This window comes from Nematolebias whitei, chromosome 19, assembly GCF_014905685.2.
Source record: "Nematolebias whitei isolate Nwh7 chromosome 19, NemWhi1, whole genome shotgun sequence".
Classification (NCBI taxonomy): Eukaryota; Metazoa; Chordata; class Actinopteri; order Cyprinodontiformes; family Rivulidae; genus Nematolebias; species Nematolebias whitei.
Window position 1 is genome coordinate 40,051,291 of NC_056516.1, and position 10,931 is coordinate 40,062,221.

At 48.5% G+C, this 10,931-nt stretch overlaps 1 protein-coding gene across 1 annotated transcript in view; it reads right to left on the reverse strand.

Annotated features, from left to right (window-relative positions):
* LOC119425313 (claspin) overlaps window positions 1-10,931 on the reverse strand; it is a 20,508-nt gene that overhangs the window by 1,039 nt on the left and 8,538 nt on the right. The window contains exons 9-23 of the mRNA XM_037692834.1: window positions 5,405-5,593; window positions 5,181-5,335; window positions 4,931-5,094; window positions 4,669-4,721; window positions 4,407-4,585; window positions 2,517-3,000; window positions 2,411-2,432; window positions 2,236-2,332; window positions 2,085-2,149; window positions 1,830-1,991; window positions 1,636-1,757; window positions 1,281-1,408; window positions 1,065-1,209; window positions 967-1,028; window positions 732-887 (exon numbers count right to left, since the gene is read on the reverse strand). Coding sequence (XP_037548762.1) covers window positions 732-887; window positions 967-1,028; window positions 1,065-1,209; window positions 1,281-1,408; window positions 1,636-1,757; window positions 1,830-1,991; window positions 2,085-2,149; window positions 2,236-2,332; window positions 2,411-2,432; window positions 2,517-3,000; window positions 4,407-4,585; window positions 4,669-4,721; window positions 4,931-5,094; window positions 5,181-5,335; window positions 5,405-5,593 — 2,183 coding nt within the window. The remainder of the gene's footprint in view (window positions 1-731; window positions 888-966; window positions 1,029-1,064; window positions 1,210-1,280; window positions 1,409-1,635; window positions 1,758-1,829; window positions 1,992-2,084; window positions 2,150-2,235; window positions 2,333-2,410; window positions 2,433-2,516; window positions 3,001-4,406; window positions 4,586-4,668; window positions 4,722-4,930; window positions 5,095-5,180; window positions 5,336-5,404; window positions 5,594-10,931) is intronic.

Genomic DNA, 10,931 nt, shown 5'->3' on the forward strand with positions numbered 1-10,931 from the left:
AAAGTAAATGTACTTGCTCCTCCTCCTGTAAAGTACTTCAGAAGTTTGAAAGAAGTAACAGAGTGAACACACGAGCACTGAGCAGAGGAGACTGATGTGGAGGAGCAGGACCACGTGTGCTGGTGTCCATCAGGGGAACCAGAGGAGGAACACCGACAGTTTCCATCAGGAACACCTGCTCCACATTTAAAAACGGTCTGAAAACTAACCAGACGTGCACTCACGTGCACGTTACTCTGTTTTCTCATGGCGTCACATCTTTGTCATGTGTTCTATATGTAGCTGATGTTTGCATTGTTCTCTGTTCTCTGTTCTTTGTTCTGTGGGGCGTCTCTTGTTCTTACCTGACTTAGGACAACAGATGAAAATTAGCTGCTGTGCTAACTTCAGCTTCTTTACACTGATGCTAACAGCTGACATGTTGATTCATACCATCGTCCTAATTTAAAGAAACAAATAAATAAATGACCCCGTCTCTGTAAAACCAGCAGGATCAAGTAGATCCAGTCAGAAGTTCTGGAACCCTGCATCTGATCACGGTTCTGCTTGATTCCATCAGCAGGTCCAGTTGAAAGATCTCATTCAGAACCAGCTGCACTTTGAGCACTGCTGGTCCCACAGCGCCCTCTGCTGGTCCAAAGTTCTGCTGAGCTGACCCGGTTTAACACACTGACAACCTGAGGAAAACCAAATGAACCCCTGAGAGACAGAGGCTCGGTTCTGTGACCCACCTGGTTCTGAGCTCCGTCGGACCCGGTCTTCTCAGGGGACAGGGTCTGGAACAGGAAGCCCCGGCTGCTCCTGGGGGCCAGCAGGTTCCCCTCGGAGACCGAGGCCAGTCTCTGCAGGACTGACTGAGGCCGGCCCAGCAGAGAACCCCTCCGGACCTGGAACAGAACCAGCATGCTCAGACTGGACCTGGTGTTCTGAACAGAACCCGACAGAACCTCATCTGCTGGGACTCACCTGCTGAGGTTCGGACGGTTTCTGAAATGGGTTCAGAACCGAGGCGGTCTTCAGGTCCAGTTCTGCAGTTCGACTCGTGAACCCAAATGGAGTGGGACGGGTCAAGCGATCAGAACCAAACGGATCTTTTCTCTGCAGAGTTCTGCTCGTCAGTTTCTTGGCCAGCTTCATGAAGCGGCTGTCTTCATCATCATCACCATCATCCTGGTCCAGATCCTCCCCGCTCCTGGACTTCTGCTCAGACTGACAGAACCAATCAGAATCGTTACGGACCGGTCCTGTTCATCTGGACCCGACCGACAGAGACCACAGACCTGCTCTCTGAGCCACTGCTCCCTCTCCAGGCGGTCCTTCCTCCTCTGGACCTCAGCCGGGTCCACATCCTCCTCCTCACCCTCACCCTCCTCCTCGGCACCGGTCCGGTCCGTGTTGAACCCGTCATCTGAAGCAGAGTCAGAACCTTCAGCTTTAAGCATCATTGTCCCTCCGGCCCGGCAGAACTTTTGTTTTTTCTCATTGGAGGGTTTTGTGAAAGAGAAAATTTCAAAATAAAACTTTTTTTTAATCTTCAGAAACTGTTTTTAGACGCTCTTATTGTGAAGGGCTGAAGGAAGCGTTAGCAACGACCGGACCTGAGCCTCGGACTAAACCCAGTTCGGTTCTGCTCACCCGTGTTCTTCCAGCGGAAGCGTCGGGCCCGGCCCGGCCCGTCTGAGTGGAGGTCCCCGTCAGCCAGGTACCGGTCCTGGTAGAGCCGCAGGCGGCGCTTGTCTTCGTCCAGAACCTGCTTCCTGTTGGAGCACAGACACCAGGAGTCAACCGGACCCGGACCCGTTCTGGAGGTTCTGGGAGGTGGAACTCACATGTGGATCTTGTTGACCTGGTTCTGCAGCTCCTCATCAGAGGGGAGCTCCTCCAGGAGCTCCTCCTCCTCGTACTCGCTCCCTCTGTCGCCCTCCTCATCGTCGCTGCCCACGTCGCTGCCGGAGAGCTCCGCCTCCGAGTCCACGTAGTCCATCAGAGTCCTGAAGGACAGGTCCAGACCCAGTTAGAGGAGCAGGGTTCTGGTTCTGACCCGGCTCGGGTGATGACATCATCACTTTAAATTTTTTTCTTACATTTTATTCTTCTTCTTCATGTGACAGGCAGCAAACACAGACTCCTCCTCCGCCTGCTCCTCCTCCTCCGCCTGCTCCTCACAGAAAGATTCATTTTTAGTTTTAAACGTCTTACAGCGCCTCCTCACGTGAACAGACTGATCTGTCTTACCTGATCACTTTCTACATCAGACAGGAGGAGAAAGTCACAGTCCTCCTCCTGCTGCTGCTGCTCCTCCTGCTGCTCCTCCTCCGCAGGGACCTTGGTTCTGTAAACAGAAAGCAAGGTAAAAACCTGGCACAACTCTTCAGGCCTGGGTCGGGTCGGACGAAACATTAAACTCCACCTTTGATCAGCTGCAGCCGGACCTGAAAACAGAAAAACAAAAATCAGCCCAAGAACTGGACCAGAACTAAGAACTGGACCTGGACAATGACAAAGGGGTCTCTCACCTGGACTGGAGAACTTTCCAGAACACAGCCCCAGCAGCTGGTCCATGGTGTTCTCCTCCTCCTCCTCCTCCTCAGCCTGAGTGGGAGGAAACGCTCCTGAACACAGGTCCAGCAGCTCGTCCTCCTGCGAGGTCCTGAGGCCTCCGGCCCGCCTCGACCCGAACCCCCCAGAGCACAGGCCCAGCAGCTCCCCCATGTTGGCGTCCATGGCGTTCTCGTCCAGACTGTCCAGGACCAGCTGTCTTTTGTGGGAGGTGGGCGCTCCGGGCCGAGGTCCCACGTTCAGGAACCCGTCTGCGTCCAGGAGCTGAGAGTGGGCGTCGTCCTCTAGAGAGAACCGCCCCTGAGAGTCTCCGCCCAGTCCGGGACAGGAAGTGGCCTCTCCCAGGAGCCCCGAGTCGACTCCAGGGGACGGAGGAGCGTACAGGTCCTGGGAGTCCTCCACAGGGAGACAGAGAGACGGCTCCGAGAGACGTCCTGAGCTCTGCCGGGACAAAGACGGACAGTTCAAACCTTCAGAATAAAACATCACCTGCGCACTGTAGTGAACCTGATCTGACCCTGATCTGACCCTGATGACCTCAAATCTATCAGATGGACAGAGACTGTTATTTCATTGATCTGAATACAGTCTGAGCCATCTGATGACTTTCCTTCTTGAATTAATCAAGCAGAAAAGACAATTTTTATAATCATCACTGTTTTACAAATGTTTGATAATCAAATTGTGTTAGTTCACTCAATGTTTACAGGTTGAAGAGAACTACTCATTTTTATTTTACATAAACAGTAAGTAATGATTTTTATTCCTCATTCAAAGAAGAAATCAGGTTAATATGCATTTCTTGATTTTTCTGTCTGCAATGTAAGTATGTTAAAGGTCGGTTTTCGGTCAACTAAAATGTTTACCGAGAAAGATGTCATGTTTAAACTTTTTCAGAAGATTATAAGTGTGAGACTCCACGAAGTCTGAAGTCCTACAATAATCTTTCTGTTCGTTACTAAACAATCCTTGATTTTTAATAACATCTTACATCATACACCACACCTCTATTCCTGGTCCATCGACCAATCAAAAGCTCTCAAATGAACCGGAAGTCGACCCATTTAAAATGTGGCAACTTCCCAGTTCATGCAGGAGTTAAGGAGTCTAGAGTTGAAGGAGTTGCAAGAAGCTGAGACGCTGAGTTGCTGGAGTTTGTTGGTTGCTGTGTTGCTGCACTCAGAAATGAGTTCAACTAGAGAGCGCACAGAGTGATGGAGTTAGAGCTCTTGGATGCAGACGCGTTCAGGATGATCCAGAGACGTTTTGGAATTATAATTTCTGTTTGAACACCACGCACGACTCTCGAAGGATTTCAGCTGCTCTCAACGGAGACGCTGAAAAGTCTGAAGGATTCTATACCGACATTGAGTCATCGTCAACCAGGTAACAGTTTCTTCTTCGACTAAAGTGTACCGGAAGCAAGCTGAGATCTGATGGAGCGTGCACGTTCTGGTCATAACAGATTAATTCCCTCACATATCTCTCTGTAAGATAAATCTCCATCTTAAACTCTGCTTTCTCATAAAATCAGTACAGATATTTTAGAAATATCTGAAGCAAAGTCCTCAATCACCGCCGCGTGATTGAAGCTCATTATCTGTGAAACTTGTCTGTTATTATTTTCATATTTTGCCAAATTAATGTAAATGTTTGATGTTAAACTTTGATTCTGAAAATAAATGACCGCATTCATTTTGATGGGTCAAAGATAATGACGTCTCTCGTTCGCATTTCTGTTAAAATTCAATGCACGACACTACACAATCAGAAAGATGAGGAACTCGTGAAAATTGTATGCATATATCTCGTATATGTACTACTACAGCACCTTTCAGGAGGCTTACCTTGGAGGCGGAGCCAAGGAAGCTGGGCCTGAAGAAGCAGGGCGAAGGCGAGCGGAAGGCGTTGACCCCGCCCCTTCCTGTGGAGCGCTGGTTGACGGGCTGGTAGGAGGTGATCATGGACCCGGCCAGATCAAAGCTGCTGTTGTGGTCCTTCATCAGGGACAGGGAGTCTTCCTCCTCTGGACACCGTCAGAGAAACAGACGTGAGCCGGACCAGAACCAGAGCCGGTGTCTGAAGACAAACTGTCTGCTGGTCACCCACCTGTCTTACTGCTGCCGTCGAGTCCAGCCGGGCCGGACTTCTTCAGCCCGTCTCTGAAACCAAACAAATGTCAGTTATGAGCCGAAGCTGCTGATCTGATTTTAGCTGTTTTTGATCCAAAGCTTCGGCTTTTAAAAACTCTTTAAGATTTAATTATTTTAGCTGCTTCTTTTTGCCATCGGCTCGTGGTTTTAGCTACGTTCAGCTGCACCGACTCAGTTTCGGCTCGTTGAACAGCAGCAGCCGAAGGGTTCTGACCCACCCGGTACGGGAACACGAGCTGCCAGGGAACAGGATCAGAGTCCCGTCTGTGGTGACAAGGTCCGGGTTCTGCACGGCAGGAGAAGGACTCCTCATAGTTGGAGCCACACCCTCCTCTTCCTCCTTAACCTCCTCCTCCCCACCTCCCAGTAGCTCATCGACTCCCTGCCACAGAGGAGAACAACAAGCACACAACCGTAAATAAAGACTTTTGTTTTGAAAGGTCCACTCAGGAAACAAACGGTTTTCACCTCCTCTTCCTCCTCTGACTCGGTCATGTCCTCCTCTTCCTCCTCGCAGTCTTCATTGTCGAGGCGGTGCAGCTCCTCCTTGCGGACTCTCTCCTCCTTCCTGCGTCGGGCCATGGCGAGCTGCAGGCGCTGCTTCAGCGTCAGCAGCTTGTCTCCTGCAGACACACGGTCCGGTTAGCACGGATCAGAACCAGCAGAACCAGCTGCCCAGAAGAAGAGCGGACCTGGTTTTGTGGCTCCCGGCTCGCCGGCGTCCTCCTTGATGGTGATGGAGATGGACTCTGCACACAGCTCCTCCCGTCCAGAGGAGGCGCTGTCTTTGCGGACAACGGTGAGCTGCACGATGCGCTCCGAGGCCGGGCGGACAGGTGCGTGGACGTGGCGCAGGTAGCGTCTCTTCAGGGCCTCCACACCTGGTCCAGGTGTACATATAAGAGATGCTCAGTTAAAAGCTTCACCAGGTACCAGGATGTTACTTCAAGGACAAGTGTTTTCACTACAGCTGCTGAGAAAGGACATGAGTGGACATCAAGGTCTTCCAGAGCCAAGACATGAAGGTCCATGTGGGAAGGTTCACCCCCTGAAATCCAGAGGAAGCTCCACACAGAACCAGACCGTGTCACTTCAAACACAAACATTGAACATGATGCAGACGCTGAGAAAGCTCCTGCTGCAGGAGGTGAAGATCACCAAACCACACGCACGTCCACCGCTCACCACAGCACTGCTGACAGAAACTCAAGTCATCAAGCCCAAGTTGAGGAGGACGACAAAAACATCCCATATAGACCAGTTAGCTTACCAGTATCCACAAGAACACATTGTCAGACACAACGAATCTACCAAGCTTAGTACAAGGCGGCAAGCGCACATTACCTATACAGCTCCTTTCCATCATATCAAGAACTCAAAGCTCTTTACAACAACCTGGGCCTCACACACTCACGCACGCACGCACACAAAGACAATGAGGGTTCAGTGTCTTGCCCAGGGACACTTCAACATGTGACTGCTGGTGGAATCAAACCCCAAACTCTCCCAAAGGAGGATGACTGCTCTAACCGCTCAGCCACCGCCGCCCCAAGACTTTGGAATGAGTTACCTCTGCTTGTCAGACAGGCCCCCTCCCTCTCGGTTTTCAAGTCCTGTTTAAAAACTCACTACTATTCAGTAGCTTTCAACACCAGATGATCTGTGTTTGATCCTGTATGCTCCACACTGGTTTGTCGTCATTATCTGCATCGTTTTTATGTTTATATTCTGATTTACCTCATTTTGTATTTTGCATTGTGTGTTACCTGTTGTTCTGTCTGTACAGCTCTTTGGTTGGCCTTGTAGCTGTTTTAAGTGCTTTATAAATAAAGTGGTATGGTAAAGTTGCATTATATGTTTTTGAAAGTGGGAATCTGAGGCCTCCTCCTCTGTTAAGAGACGGCTTTTCTATTTTTACATAAATTGCTTCCTTCACCCCCCTCTCAAACCATCTGTGTTCTCGGTCCAAAATGTGCACATTTTGGTCAAAAGGCTAAAAAGAGTGTCCCTTATCTGTGAGGTGGAGGTGAACAGCTGAGTCTTGTCCAGAGGAGGTGGCTCTCCTGTGTTGAGCCATGCGTCTGTGAAGAGGCTGTTTAGTTTCTCCAATGTAGAGGTCTGGACAGTCCTCGCTGCACTGGACCACAGACACTACACCACTCTGTTTGTGTATGGGTGTTCTGTCCTTAGGGTGGACCAGCCTCTGTCTGAGAGTCCTGCTGGGTTTGAAATGTACTGGGATGTTGTGTTTGTTGAAGATCCTTCTGAATTTCTCTGATACTCCAGCAACATAAGGGATGACAATGTTTTTACGTCTGTTGTTCTCCTTTTTCTGTTTATTGGTGTGTTTTGTAGATTTCCTCGCTGACTTGACAAAAGTCCAGTTAGGATATCCACATGTTTGAAGAGCTTCTTGAATGTGTTTCAGTTCCTTTTCCTTCCCTTCTGTCTTTGTGGGGACACGTTCAGCCCGATGTTGTAAAGTTCTGATGACAGAGAGTTTGTGTTCCAGTGGATGGTGGGAGTCAAACAGAGTCAAATTTACAAAACACACTGCAGAACACTGCACTGTGCAGTCGAGTCAACCTGTTGAAGCAACCTGTTGAAGCAACCTGTTGAAGCAACCTGTTCCCCCCTCGCCTGTGGGGGCGCTGCACCAAGAACTACTGAAAGAAACGACACAAAAACCTCTGAAGACACGTCTTCTTCTTCTTCTGTAAATAAAAATAAAAACGAAGTGGCATCAAGTTTTAGCAGTTTTAGGAGTTATATTTAGTCATTTTTCAAAAATGGACTCAGCATGAGCAGAAGATGAGACAGAAGACCATGGAGAATATTGTTCTTCACACAAGTCAGCTGACGGCTCCATATGAGAGAAATGTGTGTTTGTCCTGCGCTGTACTCCACTTCCTGCCTGTGGAGCAGGTCCGGTCTGTTTACATTCACGCTGCACTCGAACCGTGCTGGAGTTCTCTTCTACCGGACCCAGACCTAGGTTTTAGACCGGGCCAGAGTTCGCCTTTTTGTTCCGTGACAGAGTTCGATGGTGCGTTCACACCTCCCCAAACGAACTGGACTTCCTAGGAAAACGAGCTAGAGTTGGATTAAAGTGGACTAAACAGGGCTGGTGTGAATGCACCCTGAGATTCTCTGATGATTTCACACACGGGACTGAATGAGACGATTGATGAGGAGGAAGTGAAGGTGATTAGATATGCTGCAAGTGTTTCTATCAACTTGTTCTGTTCTTGTTCTTTGGGAAAATGTAAGAAGCTCAAAGGTCAACTTCGAGGAGGATGCTGGTCTGAGACGTTGATAAAATATGAACGTGTCCTGACATCTTAAGGTGAAAGGAAAAAACAAACACTGTCACCCAGAAGGTCTTGTTCCAATCAGCTGGTTCAGATCCAGAGGCCACAGCCTCCTGTCCCACTGGGACTCTGTGGGAAACAGTGAAGCATGAAAACAAACGTGTTTTCAAATAAAAATCAAGTCCTTCTTCGATCAAGTGCATGATGACAATAAAGACATTTTTATTTTTGTCGTCTTTAAGGAACTGAACTGAAGAGCTGAGACTCTGTCCTCTTCATCTTTTACTTCTTAACTTTTATACGTTTCCATTCTTTATTTCCCATGTGCTTCTTGATGCGTCCTCATTTTCTTAAAACTGTGGAAGATGAACTTTGATGTTATTCGATAACTGAAACATTGTACTTTAGTTTGTGTTTTATTATTTGTTACATTTAGTTGTTTTATGTTCCATCACATTATATTTGCATTTATCCATCCATTCATCCATTTTCTTCCTCTTATCCGGGGTCGGGTCGTGGGGGTAGCAGCCTAAGTAGGGAGGCCCAGACTTCCCTCTCCCCAGCCACTTGGGCCAGCTCCTCCGGGGGAATCCCGAGGCGTTCCCAGACCAGAGGAACATAGTCCCTCCAGTGTGTCCTGGGTCTTCCTCTGGGCCTCCTTCCGGTAGGACGTGTCCAGAACACCTCACCAGGGAGGCGTCCAGAAGGCATCCTAACCAGATGCCTGAGCCACCTCAACTGGCTCCTCTTGACGTGGAGAAGCAGCGGCTCTACTCTGAGTCCCTCCCGGATGATCGAGCTTCTCACCCTGTCTCTAAGGGAGAGCCCAGACACCCTGCGGAGAAAACTCATTTTGGCCGCTTGTATCTGAGATCTCGTTCTTTCGGTCACAACCCAAAGCTCGTGACCATAGATGAGGGTGGGAACGTAGATCGATCGGTAAATTGAGAGCTTTTCCTTTTGACTCAGCTCTCTCTTCACCACGATGGACCGGTGCAGCGCCCGCTTCACTGCAGACGCTGCACCTATCCACCTATCGATCTCACGCTCCATTTTTCGCTCATTCATGAACAAGACCCCAAGATACTTGAACTCCTCCACTTGGGGTAGGACCTCCTCCCTGACCTGGAGAGGGCACTCTACCCTTTTCCGGCTCAAGACCATGGCCTCGGATTTGGAGGAACCGATATTCATCCCGGCCGCGTCACACTCGGCTGCGAACCGCTCCAGCGAAAGCTGTAGATCACGATCTGATGAAGCCAATAAGACCACATCATCTGCAAAAAGCAGAGACGTGATCCTAAGGCCACCAAAACGGATCCCCTCAACACCTTGGCTGCGCCTAGAAATTCTGTCCATAAAAGTTATGAACAGAATCGGTGACAAAGGGCAACCTTGGTGGAGTCCAACTCTCACCGGGAACGAGCCCGACTTACTGCCGGCGATGCGGACCAGGCTCTGACACCGGTCATACAGGGACCTAACAGCCCGTATCAAAGGGCCCGGGTACCCCATACTCCCAGAGTACCCCCCACAGGGTTCCCCGAGGGACACGGTCAAATGCCTTCTCCAAGTCCACAAAGCACATGTAGACCGGTTGGGCAAACTCCCACGCACCCTCCAGGACCCTGCTCAGGGTGTAGAGCTGGTCCAGTGTTCCAGGACCAGGATGAAAACCGCACTGCTCCTCCTGAATCCGAGGTTCGACTATCCAACGGACCATCGTCTCCAGAACCCCTGAATAGACCTTACCTGGGAGGCTTAAGAGCGTGATCCCCCTGTAGTTGGAACTTGGGCTGCAACAACGAATCGATAAAATCGATAAAAATCGATGATTAAAAGCGTTGGCAACGAATTTCATTATCGATTCATTGTGTCGTGCGATTATGCATCTTTCACAGCGCTGCGGAGCCGTTTCGTTTTGTTCACGGGCAATTCATTGTCAATGCTGACTGACTGAATAAAGTTTGAAAAAAAAAAAAAACCTGCAGCGTGAGTTGAACAGAGCGAGGGGCGGAGCAGAGCAGAGTCTGTTTTGAAAGGAAATTAAGTAAATTTTACAAATGACCGACGCAGCAAAAACTGTTCGACCCAAGTCCTCCAAAGAGTGGGAGCTCTTCACAAAGATAAAAACTGAGCAACATGCAGCTTTGAAAAGTGACGACACGACGAGAGAACCAAGGAGATAAAACGTAAACATGTGGGAGTCACGAGGAGGAGGAAGGAGCTGCAGCTGATACAACTCTTCATGTGTTGCAGGTGAGTCTCTACAATTTAACACATTGTTCTGTTTCAAGAGAGAAAATGTAACGTCAGTCTGTCTGGTAGATGAAGCTGCTGTTTGTTTATTTATCTGATTAATGACGGTGATAGAGAACGTGTGTAACTTTTTATTTAATTTAATTGGTACAAGCAGTGTTTAAATGTGATTTATAAATAAATCTAACACAAAGATAATAATTTAATGATTAAGCTTCAACTTTTAATTTGTTGGCAAAGTCTGAAGACACTGCAGGTATGGCAGGATGATTTGCATTTAAACAGGAATTAAAGTAATTTATTACATCTACTCAAATGTGTGTAATTAAGTATTTTATATGTGTGTGTGTTTAATTGCTCTTTTAGCTACTTTTGTCTGAACCTAACGCTGTAAGTGAAACAAGGCATTTCTTGAGTTGCTGTAAATTATGTTATAAAACATATTTACTGTCTCATTCCAGAAAACAACAACAAACAACAACAGCCTTCATGATGGACAGACATCATGGACACCACAGCAGCAGCTGTCTTCACTGAAACATCCTGAACATGATCGTCACTGACATGAGGCCTCTGTCCATGGTTGAAGATGAAGGCTTCACTACAATAATCCACACTTTTAATCCAGGTTACAATAATCCACACTTTT